The sequence below is a fragment of the Macaca mulatta genome, chromosome 7 (assembly GCF_049350105.2).
Source record: "Macaca mulatta isolate MMU2019108-1 chromosome 7, T2T-MMU8v2.0, whole genome shotgun sequence".
Taxonomy (NCBI): domain Eukaryota; kingdom Metazoa; phylum Chordata; class Mammalia; order Primates; family Cercopithecidae; genus Macaca; species Macaca mulatta.
Window position 1 is genome coordinate 79,510,925 of NC_133412.1, and position 18,066 is coordinate 79,528,990.

The 18,066-nt window shown below is 40.9% G+C and overlaps 1 protein-coding gene and 1 non-coding gene across 8 annotated transcripts in view; both read left to right on the top strand.

Annotated features, from left to right (window-relative positions):
* The window catches only part of WDR93 (WD repeat domain 93), a 50,520-nt gene that overhangs the window by 10,399 nt on the left and 22,055 nt on the right, over positions 1 to 18,066 (top strand). For 4 of the 7 annotated variants that reach the window (XM_015142986.3, XM_077940296.1, XM_077940298.1 and 1 more), the window contains exons 3-7: positions 770 to 962; positions 3,380 to 3,444; positions 9,201 to 9,279; positions 12,402 to 12,517; positions 14,375 to 14,413. In XM_015142986.3, the coding sequence (XP_014998472.2) occupies positions 770 to 962; positions 3,380 to 3,444; positions 9,201 to 9,279; positions 12,402 to 12,517; positions 14,375 to 14,413 (492 nt within the window). The remainder of the gene's footprint in view (positions 1 to 769; positions 963 to 3,379; positions 3,445 to 9,200; positions 9,280 to 12,401; positions 12,518 to 14,374; positions 14,414 to 18,066) is intronic. The other 3 variants (XM_028851313.2, XM_077940301.1, XM_077940300.1) reach the window with 2 other exon arrangements.
* Positions 11,643 to 11,749, top strand: LOC114679753 (U6 spliceosomal RNA). Its single transcript, XR_003731866.1, has one exon. It is a non-coding gene; the product is annotated as a U6 spliceosomal RNA (small nuclear RNA).

Here is an 18,066-nt window from a genome sequence, read left to right on the forward strand (position 1 = left end):
TTTCACCGTGTTAGCCAGGATGGTCTCGATCTCCTGACCTTGTGATCCGCCCGTCTTGACCTCCCAAAGTGCTGGGATTACAGGCTTGAGCCACCGCACCCAGCGGAAAAATCTTCTTAATGTATTCATCTACTCTCTTGCTAGATGGCTAAGGATCTGCCAGTGCCTTGGCTACCGTTCTTCCCACAGTGCACTAGCTGAATAAAGTACAGGGCCTGTGGTCATGCCTAGTGTTGTGAATATGCATTTATTCTCAACTCCCTTGTTTTCTCTGTTCTCTTTGCCCTAACAGTGAAATACTATGAATTTCTTGATGTTTAGGCAAGAGTTTTAGATGAGCACTATGTTTGGGAATATTGTTTTTTCGGGGTTTTTTTTTTGAGACAGTTTCCCTCTTGTTGCCCAGGCTGGAGTGCAATGGCATGATCTCGGCTCACTGTAACCTCCACCTCCCAGGTTCAAGCATTCTCCTACCTCAGCCTCCTAAGTAGCTGGGATTACAGGGATATGCCACCATACCCGGATAATTTTTGTATTTTTAGTAGAGATGGGGTTTCACCATGTTGGCCAGGCTGGTCTCAAACTCTTGACCTCATGTGATCTGCCCACCTTGGCCTCCGAAAGTTCTGGGATTACAGGCTTGAGCCACCATGCCCTGCCAGGAAATGTTATTATTATCTAGGAAGGGCCCCTGACTGTCTCTGAAAGCTAACTCCTATTGTTTGAAGATAGTGACAACTGAAAATAATATTTTTCCTTGTTTTCCCAGCTCAACAAAATGCCAAACTGTATGGCTGTTTCCCAAGACTATGTGTTTATTGGAGGAGCCAAAGGATTTGCAATTTATAATATCTACAATGCTAAACAAATATATGCATGGGAGAAGCTTAAGGTTGATGTCACTTCCATCTGGGCCACAGATTTGGGGAATGAAATACTTATTGCTCCTGTGGATGAAATGGGTATTTTTCTTCATCTTTCTTTTTAGCCTAATTTACAGGTACCTGTAGACTGTTCTCAGTTTAATCTCCTTTCGAGGTATGGGTGGGGCCAGGCATGGAGACTTCTCCCTGGTCATGTAATAGTAACTATACGTACAGAACAGGTATGGTGGGTCAGGTACTGTTCTACCATTCCACATGTGCTAGCCCATTTAATCCTCACGGCAGCCCTAGAGGGGAAGTACAATTTTTTATCCCTGTTCAGAAGAGGCAGCTGACTTAATGGAAGTTAAATAACTTACTTGAGGTAACATGGAAAGTCAGGCTTCAAACCAGGCAGTATGGCCCTGGAGTCCACACCCTTCCAGCACTCAGCAGTCCTCTCATACAAACCAGAGCTTGCTCTTTTTCCTTCAGCCTGAGGATGAACCAGGCCTCCATGGGGAGTATGGTATGGAAAACTGTAGACAGTGTCCTAGATAGGTGAGCTGTTACTCTTGGTTGCCCCCCAAAAGCTAGGCTCCCTCTAGCCTGTCCTTATGTTTGGGTGAAACAGACTGTTACCTGTGGATATGAGGAGCTTTCCTGCTTTGTGGAGGATGAGAAGGCAGATGTCAGCATTGGAAGTGAGTGAGGAGGCTGTGTCATATTGTGGCAGACAGAGTGGAAAGTGTCTGCTCACTTGGAGATCATCTGTGAAGGCATGCATCTCTCTAGACATCAGGCTCTGCTCAACCAGCACAGGCACACTGAAGAACTTTCTGCAGGGGAGTGACCTGACCAGACTGGCATTTAAGAAGGGCACTCTGGCAGGAGTTTGAAAAAGGCAAAATGAGAGGCAGAAAAACTATTGCAGTCATTGAGGAGAGAAAATTCTGAACAGCGGAACTAAGGCAGGGGCTGTTAAAATGAAAAGGAAGGCCAGGTGCAGTGGCTCATGCCTGTAATCCCAGCATTTTTGGAAGCCTAGGCATGTGGATCACTTGTGGTCAGGAGTTTGACACCAGCCTGGCCAACATGTTGAAACCCTGTCTCTACTAAAAATACAAAAAAAAAAAAAAAAATTAGCCAGGCATGGTGGTGGGCGCCTGTAATCCCAGCTACTCGGGAGGCTGAGGCAGGAGAATTGCTTGAACTCAGGAGGCAGAGGTTCCAGTGAGCTGAGATTGCACCATTGCACTCCAGCAATGGTGACAAAATGAGACTCCAGCTCCAAAAAAAAAAAAAAGAAAAAGTGTACTGTGGTTATGTAAGATGTTAACATTAAGGGAAACAAGACAAGGGATACAAAGAAACTCTACTATTTTTGCAACTTTTTATAAGTTTAAAATTAGTTCAAAATAAACTTAAAAAATGAAAGGAATATTTAATGGAGAAACTTAGGGAATGATGGAATATGCATATGGGTCAAGTAGTGGGAAAGTGTGCTGGGGGGCAGTGAAGAAGAATGCCTCCCCCTTTGTGCCTTCGATAACTGGGTGGATTATGATGCCATTTCTTGATAACAGTTATGGGAAAATAAGATTTCAGGGTTCTGTGAGTTGAAGAATTCCATTTGAACATGTGCAGACTTGAGGCATCTAGGGATATATCTCTGTGGGAATGTTGATACTCAGAAGGAGTTTGATGTAAAGATAGGATCACACATTTATCACACTATATTATACTAGTTGATTTCAAGTCTGTGTAGCCCTCAATATGATGAATCTGAAGGTAGACTGTCTTGGTGTCCCTAGCACATTTGTTAGCATGAATCCGATATCCCATGAATCTGTATTGGGTTGAGTTAGACGTTCACCTACAGTGGACCAGATGCCTTTACAAGGTTATATTATAGTGTAGAAAGGCAAGTCATAAGTATGTGGGAGGCACCTCAAGAAAGAAGTAAGAAGTCATGATGGGTGATGTTTGTATACTGGAGCCATTAGGTTAAATGGGAATTAGATTAACATATTTACTTACTAATTCAACAAAATTAACTGCATGAGGAGCTTGTTGGGATTGAGAGGCAAGACACATCCAACAGTGAGCTATGATCCTTTCCCTCAAAGAATCCATGAATTCTCAAGCGGAATATAGTACATTTGCAGCAAACAGTTGGATAATGGTGTGAAGCAGTAAGGGATGGTATGCTCAGACAGATAGCAGTCAACAAGTGGATGGATGTAGCCCATGTCTTACAGGAGATGTCTGGGAGATGCTGGTGGAGTTGGGGTAGGTGGAGAGGACCCAGGAAGGAAAACAACCTGAACATTTCAAGTGAGGGGTGGAGGAAGACAGGGAGACCAAGAGCAGCATAGGCAGTGGAGGGGCTGGGAAGGAGGCCTAAGAATGAGCGAGCTCATCATGTTAAGTTCACAAAGTCAAATATAAAAAATTCCAGTTCCTCTTCAGCTCAATTGTCTGTCTTACATTCTCACTTATTTTTTCTGTTTCAGGTGTCATTAGACTCTTTTATTTTTATAAGGAAGGTCTTTACCTAGTCAAAGCCATCAATGAAGTGGTGAGTTCCTATTCTTTCACCATTAGCTGGGCCAAAAGCTGTAGCAAATTAAGTTTACTTTTAATATGGAAGCAATGATAGCTGGCCTAGATTAGAAAGAAATAGAGACTTCCTTGGCCAGAGAGCCTCCTCCAAAATATCCAATTAAAAGATCCCCCACCATCAAAGGGTGCATGCTGAATTCCTTGGATTTAGTTACCCTGTTGTCAAGAAAAGAAAATTAACAAAGGAACTCCAGATTTTTCTTTTGAGAATCAGACCAACATATCTAATAAGTACTTAAAAGTCCCTAAATGTCCTAGGCTGTTTCACATTCCCCATCCCTTGCCCATGCTGTTCCTTCTGCTTCAAATGCTCTCCTCATCTCCCTGCCTGCCTTTTCTCCCCACCAAAATTTCCCCCATTCTTCAAGACCAGCTCAAATACCTCCTCTAAGATACTTTCCCTTATATACCCAAGAGGAGCTGATCTCTTTCTGCTTTGTGCCACTGACAAAGAGAACACAATTTCTACCACAGTGTTTCCCACACCCTCTACCCTAATTTGTTCATACGACTGCTTCTCCTGAGGGAAGAGGACCTGTGTTATTTACCTTTTGAATCCCCTTTTCCCAGATCATTGCCTACAATACTGTAAGTTTTCAGAAATTATTTTTTAAATCAGTGAATTCCCAAAAGAGAGGGTGTTGTTCAGAGTATGTTTTTTTTTTCTTAAATAGAGACAGACTCTTGCCATGTTGTTGCCCAGCCTGGTCATGAACTCCTAGCCTCAGGTGATCCTCCTGCCTCAGCCTCCCAAAGTACTGGGATTACAGGTGTGAGTCATAGTAGACTTTTTATTATAATTTGTCTTCTAAGAAATACTATTGATGGGCACCAAGGCAATTCAGTGGGGGCCAAAAGAAAGTATTTTCAGCAAATAATGCTAAAACACTGGAAAAGCAAATATGGAAAAATGAACTTCAACTCTGCTTCACACTATACATAAAAATTAATTTGATAGGGATTTTAGATCTAAATGTAAAGGCTAAAAACATTTCTTCTTGAAAAAAAAAACACACACGCACAGAGGAATTTTTTTTTTTTGCCACCTTGGGGCAGGCAGAGATTTCTTAGGACCATGAAAAGCACTAATCATAAAATAAAACATTAATATTGGACTTCATTCCTCACACCATATACAAAAAGTAACTCAAAATGGATCATATACCTGTATGTAAAACCTAAAACTATAAAACTTCTAGACTGAAACATACGAAGAAAGTGATCCTGGGTTAGGTAAATATATTTTAGCCACAATACCAAAAGCATGATCCATAAAAGAAAAGGTAAACTGGACTTTATCAAAATTTAAAACTTCTGTAAAAGATATTGTTAACAGAATGAAAATACAACCCATAGACTGGGAGAATTCATTGAAAATGACATATATGATAAGGGACTTGTAACTGGACTATATAAAGAACTCTCAAAACAAGGAAACGATGTAACTTTTTTTTTAATGGACAAAGGATTTGAAAATAATTCACCAAAGAAGATATATGGAAGGCAAATAAGATGCTCAAGATCATTAGTCATTAGGGAGGTGGAAATTAAAATCACAATGAGATATAATTACACATGTATTAGAATCCTCAAATTAAAAACACTCACCAAAAATAGGTCAGGCACGTTGGCTCATGCCTTTAATCCTAGCACTTTGGGAGGCAGGCAGGTGGATCACTTAAGGTCAGGAGTTTGAGACCACCCTAGCCAACATGGTGAAACCCCATCTCTACTAAAAATACAAAACTTAGTTGAGCATGGTGGCAGGCATCTACATCCCAGCTCAGGAGGCTGAGACACGAGAATCATTTGAACCCGGGAGGCAGAGGTTGAAGTGAGCTGAGATTGTGCCGCTACACTCCAGCCTGGGTGACAGAGCAAGTCTGTTTCAAAACACACAGACACACACACACACACAGACACAGACACACACACACACACACAAATAAAAAAAATAATAAAAGAAAAAATAAAAATAAAAAAAGGAAAATAAAAAATAAATAAAAACACTCACCATACCAAGTGTTGGCAAAGATATGCAACAATTGGAACTCTTCCTATGCCCTGCTGGTGGTAAAGTATAATAGTACAACCACTTTGGCAGTTCCTTCAAAAGTTAAACATGTACTTACCATGTGATCCAGCCATTCCACTCCTAAGTATTTACCCAGGAGAAATGAAAGTGTATGCCCATACCAAGGCTTGTACATGAATGTTCATTGCAGCTTTATTTGTAATAGCCAAAAACCGGAAACCATCCAAATGTCCATCAACAGGTGAATGGATAAGTAATTGTGGTGTATCCATACAGTGGGATATACTATTCAATAAAAGGGAGTGAACTATTAATGCATATAATAACATGTATGAATTTCAAAATAATTATGTTAAGTGAAAGAAGTCAGATAAAAAATACATAACTGTATGGTTCCATTTTTATAAAACTGTAGAAAATGCAAACTAATCTAGTGATGGAAAACAGATCTGTTGTTGCCTGGGGCAATACAACACAGGCAGGAAGAAACATTTGGAGGTGATGGATATGTTCACTGTCTTGACTGTGGTGTTGGTTTCAAGAGGTACACATATGTCAAAACTTATCTAATTGTACACTTCAGACATGCTGTTATGTCATGATACCTCTAATAAAGCTGTTAAAAAATTTTAAATTTCTGCTCATCAAAAGATGCTATTAGAGTTCAGTCAGTAGCAGGAGCAGAGAGCAGACCCCAGAGAGCCCTGAACAGCCCCACCTCCACCTGGCCTAGTGACAGTCACACCCTGGAGGAGCTACAGCTGTCGCAGCTGGCCCCAGTCACCATCACCACAACCCTGAGCAAGGAGGCTGAGACCCAGCAGCTGCCAGTCCTCAGCAGTGCCCACATCCGTACCACAGAAAGTGGTTGCTAGGGTGGTTAGGACAAGAGGGTCATTGCAGTGAAAATTTCAGAAACAAATAATTCAATGTCAGGAATGGATATGGTTTCATCAACAGAAAGGACATCAAGGAGGTGTATTTGGACAGCAGACAGTCATAGAAGAATAACCCCAGGAAGTGCTTTCCCAGTGTAGTAGATGGAGTTTGAGGTTATTGAAGGGTATGGAGGTCGCAAATGTTACAGGCCCTAATTGCATTCCCATGCAAGGCAGTAGATCTGCAGCAGACTAACCATTATGAATGCTGTCTGCATCATAGGGCCAGTCCTCCACTCACTCACCAGCTGAATTATCAGAATAGTGAGAGTGGGGAAAGGACCAAGGGTCAGAGAGTGTTCCTGAAGGCCAGGCTCAACAGCTGGCCCAGGCATGGGTTTCTAGCTTGTGGCGACCCTGTGGGTACCCACGTTATTGTGGTGCACCACTATTGTGGCTGTGACAACCAGGTGCCCACCGTATTGCAGCCGTCCTTTGCAGGGAGAAGTGATGGAGGTGCTGACAACCAGGGTGCAGGAGAACAAGGTGGACCAGTGACACAATCCTAGACCACAATTCTCCAGGGCCCCTTCTCACCAAAGACAGCTTAGAGAGGTCAGCAATGAAGAGGAGAAGGAAAATCAAGATGAGACACAAGGTCAGCAACTGCAACTTCAGTTACAGGTGTAGGTGTCCATGAAATCCTAAACCCCAATGTGGCAGAGACAAAAGCAAGGGATCCACCAGCTGAGAATGCCTTGGCTCCTGAGGCTGGGCAAGGTGGGGGTGATTTATTTATTTATTTATTTATTTATTGCCTGTTAACCAGATAACCAGAACTAATTACATTATCAGTGCAGCATCTGGTTTTTAAAAAGCCAAACTACAAACTGCTAATAAAGGCCTTAAATAATAATAATAAATAGAATAAGAAAATATAAAAACAAGCCACAGACTGGGAGAAAGTATCAGTTTTTTATATATCCTTTATATATATTTCTATATCCTTTAATGTATTTGTATCCAGAATATCCAAAGAACTCCAAATCAATAATAAAAAGATCCAATAAAAGATGGCAAAAGACTTAAACTGACATTTACAAAAGGAGACAGGGTTTCACCCCATTGCCCAGACTGGTCTTGAACTCCTGGACCCAAGCAGTCCTCCCACCTTGACCTCCCGAAGTGCTGAGATTACAGGTGAGGTAGTTTCTTACAAAGTTAAACCTGTGATACATCAAGCCCATTGTTAGAAATTTACCCAAAAGAAATGAAAACATTTGTTCACAAAAAAAATTTGTACAAGATGTTCTTAGCAGCTGTATTTGTAATTAAAAAAAAAAAAAAACATAATCAAGGCCAGGTACAGTGGCTCATGCCTGTAATCCCAGTACTTTGGAAGGCTGAGGTGGGCGGATCATGAGGTTAGGAGAACAAGACCATCCTGGCTAACATGGTGAAACCCCATCTCTACTGAAAATACAAAAACTTAGCCGGGTGTGGTGGCACACACCTGTAGTCCCAGCTACTTGGGAGGCTGAGACAGGAGAATTGCTTGAACCTGGGAGGCAGAGATTGCAGTGAGCTGAGATTGCACCACTGCACTCCAGCCTGGATGACAGAGCGAGACTCCATCTCAAAACAAAAACAAAAAAAAAACATAATTAGAGAACAAATAAAAATTTGTGGTAGACTAAGTCAATGGAACACTAATCAGCAATAATAAATAAGAAACAACTGATGATTAAAAACAACACAGCAGATGAAACTCAGAAACATCAAGTTGAATGACAGAAGCCAGACACAAAAGAGTACATTCTAATTATATGAAACTTAAGACCAGGTGAAATTTATCTGTGTTAGTGATGGAAAGCAGAACATTGGTTGCATATGGAAGTGTAATTGGCTCAAATAGGCATAAGGTAACTTTCTAGGATAATGGTAACGTCCTATACTTTGACTGGGTATTAGTTACATGGATGTATAAGTTTGTCAAAACTCATCAAGTTATGCATTTAATACCTGTGCCTTTACCTATATTTAAATTTTATCTTTAAATAAACTCTCCTAAGAAAAAAAAATACTGGGAATGTCCCACAACTCATTTTATGAGACCAGCATAACTATGATATTCAAATTATCAGCGACGTTACAAAAAAAGTACTGTTGGTGGATTAAAACACCCAAAAATGTTTAAAATCCATTAATTCATAATCATATATTTTAAATACTTTATTATCGCCTTTGGAAGTTGTGAGGGCACAAACTCAGTATTCTGAAAACTGATAGGGGAAAGAATCAAGCTTTTATCCTGACTTTTTCATATGGGCAACCAAATTTCAAGGCAACCAAATAGTTGATGATGGAAAGATCTTCCTTATAGAAGAATTCTAACAAATGCAGAAGGAATGATAGAACTGAGGTATCCTACTCTTGTTCCCTATTACAAAGAATGGTCTAGGCAATAACCACCAATGGCTGATGGGGATGCCAGCATAGGCTTTAGGGTTTGCACACCTGACCAGGAGATCCAATAGTATGCCAGAAGTCACCAGGAGTATTTAAGAGACCAGGAAATAAGTTCAAAAACCTTACATAGAAAAGCGAGTTCTACTTCTTTACATACCATCTTGTCCAATTTCTGTACAAAAATGGGAAGTATGAAGCAGTTTGAAGCATCTTTTCATGTCCCAAGCTTTAAAAGGATCTCTGCTCCTGGGTGCAAACCACAGAGAGCCCTGAAATACATTATCTGTTGGCAGGCTATGCCTACTCTATCAACATCTCTTTTGTTTTCAGGATGATACCAGCAAGCAAACTACCTGTATAAAGATGGAGGTCTCTCAAGGAGGAGACTTTGCAGCCTTCCTCCTACAAGGCAAGATTAACCAAAGACTGTTAAGGTTCAGATTTTCAGTCTCTTCCAAATGATTGCTTTTGTCCCTCCAAATCTTTTATTTAGAAATTATTTTCAATTTAAAGAAGAGTTGCAAAGAAATTACAGAGTTCCTTTATGCCCTTCACCCAGCTTCCCTAATACTAATGTTCAACATGGCCACACCACATTTGTCAAAACTAAGCAAATGACATTGGTACAGTACTATTAATTAACTCTTAACTACAGATTTTGTTTTAAATTTCACTAGTTTTTCCACTCATCTTTTTGGTTTTTTGGGTTTTTTTGCTCCAAAGTTCAATCTGGGATACCATATTATATTTAGTCATTGTGTCTCCTTAGTCTCCTCCTATCTGGGATGGTTTCTTGGCCTTTCCTCATTTTTCAAGGCCTTAACATTTTTAAAAAGTACCAGTCAGGTATTTGGTAGAATATCCCCCAATTTCAACTTGTCTGATATTTTTCTCATGATTCAACTGGGGTTAAGGATTTGGGGGAAGATGCAACAGAGGTGACGTGCTTTTCTCATTGCATCATATCAAGGGATACATTATAGCAGCGTTACTCACTACTTCTGATATTAACCTTGATCACTTGAAGTGGTGTCCGCCAGGTTTCTCCACTGTAGAGCTACTGTTTTTCCCTACATATCCTCTGTAAGGAGCAAGTCACTAGGTCCAGACCACACTCAAGGGGAAATGATAGAAATACCACCTCCTGGCCGGGCAAGGAGCACTTTGGGAGGCCAACGCGGGCGGATCACAAGGTCAGGAGTTCGAGACCAGCCTGACCAACATGGTGAAACCCCGTCTCTACTAAAAAAAAATAATAATACAAAAATTAGCCGGGCGTGGTGGTGCACACCTGTAATCCCAGCTACTCAGGGAGCTGAGACAGGAGAATCGCTTGAACCTGGGAGGCGGAGGTTGCAGTGAGCCGAGATTGTGCCATTGCACTCCAGCCTGAGTGACAGAGCAAGACTCCGTCTCAAAAAAAAAAAAAGAAGTACCACCTCCTGGACCGGATGTGGTGGCTCACGCTTATAATCTCAGCACTTTGGGTGACCGAGGCAGGCGGATCACCTGAGGTCAGGAGTTCAACACCAACCTGGCCAACATGGTGAAGCCCCATCTCTACTAAAAATACAACAATGAGCTGGAGGTGGTGGCGGGCACCTGTAATCCCAGCTACTGGGGAGGCTGAGACAGAAGAACCGCTTGAACCTGGAAGGTGGAGGTTGCAGTGAGCTGAGATTGTGCCCCTGCACTCCAGCCTGGGCAACAAAGAGCGAAACTCCATCTGAAAAAAAAAAAAAAAAAGTATCACCTCCTGGAGGTAAGAGAATCAAAGAATTTTTGGACACGTGTTAAAACCACCACAGTAGTTAATAAACACTTGAGGGAGATACTTTGAGATGATGCTGATGTGCTGTTTCTCTTTAATGTTTTATCCACCAATCTTAGCACTCATCATTGGATCTTGCCTGCTGCAGTTATCACTGGGATAATAGAACATATTTTATACAAATGCTTGTTGCCTTGATTTTTAACCTTTAAATATTTAGATATATGGTATATGGGCCTCTATTTTATACTGTTGTCCAAGCCCCTTCCAATGTCAGGTATTTAAGGAAGATATGCATTTTATTTATTATTATTATTATTATTATTATTGTTTTGAGAAGGAGTCTTGCTCTGTCACCCAGGCTGGAGTGCAGTGGCATGATCTCAGCTCACTGCAACCTCTGCCTCCCAGGTTCAAGCGATTCTCCTGCCTCATCCTGCGAAGCAGCTGAGATTACAGGTGCCTGCCAGCACGCCCGGCTAATTTTTATATTTTTAGTAGAGACAGGGTTTCACCATGTCGGCCAGGCTGGTCTCGAACTCCTGACCTGAGGTGATCTGCCCGCCTTGGCCTTCAAATGCTAGGATTACAGACATGAGCCACCACACTTGGCCAAGGATATGCATTTTATAATGCTTTATGTATTCAAGGAAACTTTTGCACCATCTGTACTGGTTTCCTGAGGCTGTCATAACAAAGTACCACAAACTGGGCAGCTTAAAACAATAGATATTTATTCCCTTAGAGTCCTGGAGGCCAGAAGTCTGAAATTAAGGTGACCAGAAGATTACTTTTTAAGAAAAAATTTAGCCAGGATCCCATACCGTGGGAGAACAAACTTTCCCAGGTTAACATCTCCTCAAATATTGGTCAGAAGAATTCTTTAGGTACATCTTTCCCAATTCTAACCCTTCCTCAGACACACTCCTCTCAGTTACTGATTCTGTATGTGCTGCCTTCCTCCCCAGACAGGTAAAACTAAAGGCAAAATGTCAGTGGATGTGATCGCTTCAGCAGCACATATACTAAAGCTGGAACGATACAGAGATGATTAGCATGGCTCCTCTGCAAGGATGACACACAAATTCATGAAGCATTTCTTTTTTTTTTTTTTTGAGACAGAGTTTCACTCTGTTGCCCAGGCTGGAGTGCAGTGGCCTGATCTCGGCTCACTGCAACCTCTACCCACTGGGTTCAAGCAATTCTCCTGCCTCAGCCTCCTGAGTAGCTGGGATTACAGGTGCACACATCACCACGCCTGGCTAATTTTTGTATTTTTAGTAGAAATGGGGTTTCACCATGTTGGCCAGGCTGATCTTGAACTCCTGACTGCAGGTGATCCGCCCACCTCGGCCCCCCAAAGTGCTGAGATTACAGGCATGAGCCACCATGCCCAGCCCCATATTTTTTTTTAATGTCAATGGAATTTACCATTTGCAACATAGAAAACGTGGGGGCTAGGCAGGGCAATTTGGTTAAAACATCATGTTGCATGAGTGCTGTTAGTGTGAGAAGCCCCTGTTTCCCTTAGATAGGTGATGGTGGGTTGAGGGGATAACTCTCCATGGGAAAGTTATGTGGGGCACGAGGACTTGCAATAACCATTGCAGAACTACTTCTCCTTCAGTGTGTCAAAGTTGCCTGCTACGGAGGTGGCTGATCTCTTTCCCAGCAGTTCTGAGAAGAAAACAGGCCATTTCTCAGAGGAAACTTGTGGCTGTCTTACAGTTGCTCAATGGTTCTCTGGTTTCCCAATGCAGGAGCCGGAGATATTTGGCTGGATGTGTATAAATTGCCCAAGGAGACTTGGCTCAAGAAAGTAGAGAACCCCCAACTCACTTCAAATCCAAAGAAAAAAGTCAGACAGCTGCAACTGGTAGGAAGTATCTCTGCTTTCAGCCGATATGTTTCTCCCTACCCCTGACCCACATCTAGCCCAAGTCATTGGAAATTTATGATGAATGAGGCCTCTGGGCTATTATAGAGAGGACAACAGGAATATTGGCCCCTGTCTGCCAAGTCAGTTTCCTTTGGTTAAAATAATATATTAAAAAGTAAAGGTGTCTTCAGTAGTGGGAATCTCAGTATCTCTCTAGTCTAGGAGTTGCCTCTCCACTGAGACCACTCCCAGGCATTTCTCTGGAAGGAGGGTCTTTTGTCCTGACTCCTGCTTCACTGGTAATCTTTTTTTCCCTCCTGGCTAAAATAATCTTTTCATGCCTCAAATTCCATTAAATTTTCCAGACTATGATATAAAGAGGTTGTTCTCAATATACAGAAATATATATATATATATTTTCTATTATCCTTAGAAAGTAGAAAGTCTACCATTTCAGTTTATTTACATATGATGCCTGAGCCTTGTGCTATTTTTTGTTTCTGTTTTTGTTTTTGATTTTGTTTTTTGAGTCTCGCTCTGTTGCCCAGGCTAGAGTGCAGTGATGCTCACTGCAACCTCCGCCTCCCGGGTTCAAGCAATTCTCCTGCCTCTGTAGGAGATTCTCAGCAATTCTCCTGCCTCAGCTACTCCTGAGTAGCTGGAACTACAGGCACACACTGCCACGCCTGGCTAATTTTTTTGTATTTTTAGTAGAGACGAGGTTTCACTGTGTTAGCCAGGATGGTTTCGATCTCCTGACCTCGTGATCTGCCCGCCTCGGCCTCCCAAAGTGCTGGGATTACAGGCGTGAGCCACCGCACCCGGCCTGTGCTTGCTGTGTTTTTAAAATGTAATTGCTCAATAAATATTAAGACTTAATTTGCTTATCTATACAGTGTATGCTTATTATTACTTTTAAACCACCAACATGAATATATTGATATTAACTGAGCACCCCTTTAAAACACATTGTATTGGGTGCTAAATAAATTAGTGAAATTATTAATGTAGGAGACCAAGATTGAGAGTTACATTCACTGCTGAGCACAAGTGGCTTTGAATAAATGCCTTTCTCCTCAGTGAATGTCTTCATAATGGAGTGTAGTCCTATGTCCCTGGGAAAGTTACTAGCCCAGAGATCTTCCTCCTCTAAGCTATTATAGGATGTTATTATTTGTACCCATTTTTTGACACCTCTCACCTACTACCTAGGTTTTTAGTTATCTTGTTATACAGAAAAATCCTCTTGTCTTCAATGGATAATAAATTTCTAGATTGTTAAGACCATACCTTTTGCTTTTTATCAACAAATTCCGTAGTATCATACTTGGTACTCAAAAGATATATTTTTGTTTGGACTAATTTGTTATCCAAATAGGAAAAGCACCTTGAATAGGGTGGTTTCTCACCATAATTCACTTCTTTTTCATACACCAAGAAGCAGCCAATGAATGCCAGTTACAGTGGTAGTTCTTTTACTATGAATTATATTTAGAGTTACTTAAATGTAATTCTCAACATCACCGTTATGTTTTGCCAATCAGAAATATTTCCCTCAATTTAGATTCTTGAAATGGTGTTCTGACTGATCTCCTCAACTCTATTCATTCAGATTTCCTCTTATTATTAACTATTTCCTATTTCCCCAACTACTTTTTAAAATCCTGGAAAATAGGGATCGTGTGTTGAATTTCTGCAGACCAGAGGTCCACACAAATACTGACCCTCTATATCTATTGCATGAATTCACTCACAAGAGTAATTGAGGGGAAGAGAGAGCATGCCAGAAGATTAAAGGGGATGGTAAACATATATCAAACCTATTGTGAATTAATTTCTCATTTTTCTCCTCAGAACACCCTTGGTCTCACTTCTGCAGATCAGTTAGAAATGGTAAGAAACTTTAAAGAAAATCTCCAGAGAGACTTAAGGTTGCATTTTAGAGATTTTAAAAAAATTATTAATTCTTTTTTTTTTTTGGAGAGAGTTTCATTCTTGTTGCTCTTGTTGCCCAGGCTGGAGTGCAATGGCACAACCTTGGCTCATTGCCACCTCTCCCTCCCAGGTTCAAGCGATTCTCCTGCCTCAGCCTCCCGAGTAGCTAGGATTACAGGTGTGCACCACCACGCCCGGCTAATTTTGGATTTTTAGTAGAGATGGGGTTTCTCCATGTTCGTCAGGCTGGTCTTGAACTCCCGACCTCAGGTGATCCGCCTGCCTCGGCCTCCCAAAATGCTGGGATTACAGGCATGAGTCACCATACTGGGCCCAAGATTTTTATTTTTACTTGAAATTTACCTTAAATGTCAAATATGCTAATAAAATGTCACACCTGGGCACTATTTTCAATTCTCAGTGACTTAATCTTGTGCCTCATATTCATTGAAGATGACCTCCCGACCCTGAGAATAGTTGACCCAAGTCATTTGGCCAGACGTGGCTTTACCTGAAGTTAAGGGAGCTTAAATTTCAGGGCGCCTCACTTGGGCCTCTGGAAGGGGCCCTAGCAATGTGTTCATATGGTTATACGTTTTTGTAAAATTAGCAAAGGTAACATATTTTAACTGTAATCACTTAATACCACTACCTCTTCACTCTAGCTTTCCTCTGTCACAATTTCCCCCATATTAGATGGAATTACAGTGGCTATGGGCATTTTGTGTTTATAGTTCTGTCTTCTTTTTCTTAAAAAAGCGTCCCATGAGTCCTGGATTTGCCCCTACCAAAATAACAGCCCAATTCACCAAGCCGAGTGACTTGGGGATTTTGTGTTTGTTTTGGAATACCTTAGAGAACAGCGCAGGTTTCCTGGAGCTTCCTGGCTCTTCCTCTGAGACCAGGAACACACCATGTCTTCAGAAGGCATGGCTCTTGGAGGACTCAGGCATGTCAGTAGAGTAGTGGTGAATTTCTGAAATGGAAGTCTCTCGCTAGAGCCCTTTCTTTTTTCCCTTTTAAAGTTACATTAGGCCAGGCGGGGTGCCTCATGCCTGTAATCCCAGCGCTTTGGGAGGCCAAGGCAGGCGGATCACAAGGTCAGGAGTTCGAGACCGGCCTGGCCAACATGGTGAAACCCCATCTCTACTAAAACTACAAAAATTAGCCGGATGTGGTGGTGTGCACCTGTAATCCCAGCTACTCAGGAGGCTGAGGCAGGAACATCACTTGAACCTGGGAGGCAGAGGTTGCAGTGAGCCGAGATCGCACCACTGTACTCCATGCTGGAAGACAGCTGTCTAAAAAAAAAAAAAAAAATTAGCCAGGTGTGGTGGCACGTAGCTGTGGTCCCAGCTACTCAAAAGACTGAGGTGGGTGGATGGCTTGAGCCCTGGAGTGGAGGCTGCAGTGAGTCGAGATTGCACCACTGCATTCTAGCCTGGGCGACAGAGCAAGACCCTGTCTCACAAAAAATAATAAAAATAAAAATAGTTACATTATATTTCACATTATACAAATAATATATGAATGTATCACTCTTAGAAAAGTCCAGGAATTCAGATAAACAGCCCTCTCCAGAGGTAATCACCATTATTAGCTTGATGTGTGTGTGTGTGTTTGTTTGTTTTGTTTTTTGTATTTTTAGTAGAGACAGGGTTTCACTATGTTGGTCAGGCTGGTCGCAAACTTCTGACCTCAGGTGATCCACCTGCCTCAGCCTCCCAAAGTGCTGGGATTACAGGCGTGGACCACCGCGCCCGGCCCCAGTTGATGTGTGTTTTCTAGATCTTTAGTGTATTTTTACATTCTTATATTTATTTTGAAAACTATAGTTTTGCTTCATGGAATTGGAATTTTTTTTCTACATACGTGGCATCATACTGTGTATATTTTCTTATAAACTTGCATTTTTTTACTTATCAATTTGTTTGCACATTTTTTTCTTTTCTTGTTTTTTCATTTTGAAACAGGGGCTCACTCTGTCACTCAGGCTGGAATGCAATGGCATGATCATGGCTGACTGCAGCCTCAACCTCCTGGGCTCAAGCAATCCTCCCGCCTCAGCTTCCCAAATAGCTAAGACTACAGTTGTGTGCCACCATGCTTGTCTAATTTTTAAAATTTTTTATAGAAAAATATATTGCCCAGTCTGGGCATTATTTCTTCTTAAAATATTAAGTAGACTTTACTACTAATGTGTCCATCTAGTCTTGGAGCTTTCTTTGTGGAACTACAGATTCAACTTCTTTAATACTATTCAGGTTACCTATTTCTTCTTGAGCAAACTTTTGTACCTTGTGTCTTTTGAGTAATTTGTTCATTTTGTCTAAGTTGTCAAATTTATTGGCTTAAAGTGGTTCATAACATTCCATTATTATCCCTTCATTGTCTTTAAAATCTATTGTGATGTCATCCCTCTCATTCCTGATATTGGTAATTTGTGTCTTTTCTCTTTTTTTCTTAATCAGTTTGGCTAAAGGTCTGTCCATTTTATTCATCTTCTCAGAAGAACAAGATTTTAGTTTCCCATATTTTTCCCTATTGTTTTTCTGTTTTCTATCTCACTGATTTCCAGTTTGTTTTTATTATTTCCTTTGTTCTGCTCACTTTGGGTTTAGTTTCCTCTTCTAATTTCTTCCTTTTTTCTCTTTTCTTTTTTTTTTTCTGACATGGAATATCGCTCTGTCGCCCAGGCTGGAGTGCACTGGCGCAATCTTGGCTCACTGCAACCTCCGTCTCCCAGGTTCAAGCAATTCTCTGCCTCAGCTTCCTGAGTAGCTGGGATTACAGGTGCCTGCCACCACGCATGGCTAATTTTTGTATTTTTAGTAGAGAAGGGTCTCACCATCTTGGCCAGGCTGGTCTTGAACTCCTGACCTTGTGATCTGCCCACCTTGGCCTCCCAAAGTGCTGAGATTATAGGCGTGGGCCACTGCTCCAGCCGACTAGTAGATTTTTAGAAGTATGTTATTTAGTGTCCAAATATTGGAAATGTTACAGATAGCTTTTTTTTATGGGCTTCTCATAAAATCCATTGTGATAAGAAAATCAATTGTGATGGGAAAACATACTTTATATATTTGAATTATTTTAAATTTATTTAAATTTATTTTATTCCCACAATGTCGATTATCTTGGTAAATGTTTATATGCATTTGAAAAGGATGTTTCAAGACCAATAAAGCTGTTATTGGTTAGGCTATTCAAGTCTTCTATCTCTTTCCTGTTTTTCCTTTTATATCCTTACTATATTCTTACTGCTTTTCTGTTTACTTATTCTGTACTTATTGAAAAAGGAGTTTCTAAGATTGTAGATTTATCTTTTTCTTCTTTCACTTTTACAAATTTTTGCTTCATATATTTTGAAGCTTTGTAATTAGATGTTTAACAATTTGGAATGTTTTGTCTTCGGATGAATTGATTGTTTTGTCATTATTTACTGACCCTTTGATTCCTGATATTCTTTGTTCAGAATTCTTCTATGTCACATACTAATATGGCCACCCGAGCTTTCTTTTGATTCATTTTAGCAAGATATATCTTTTTCTGTACTTTTGTTCTTATACATATTTGTGTCATTATATTTAATATAATCAGTTTCTTCTTTT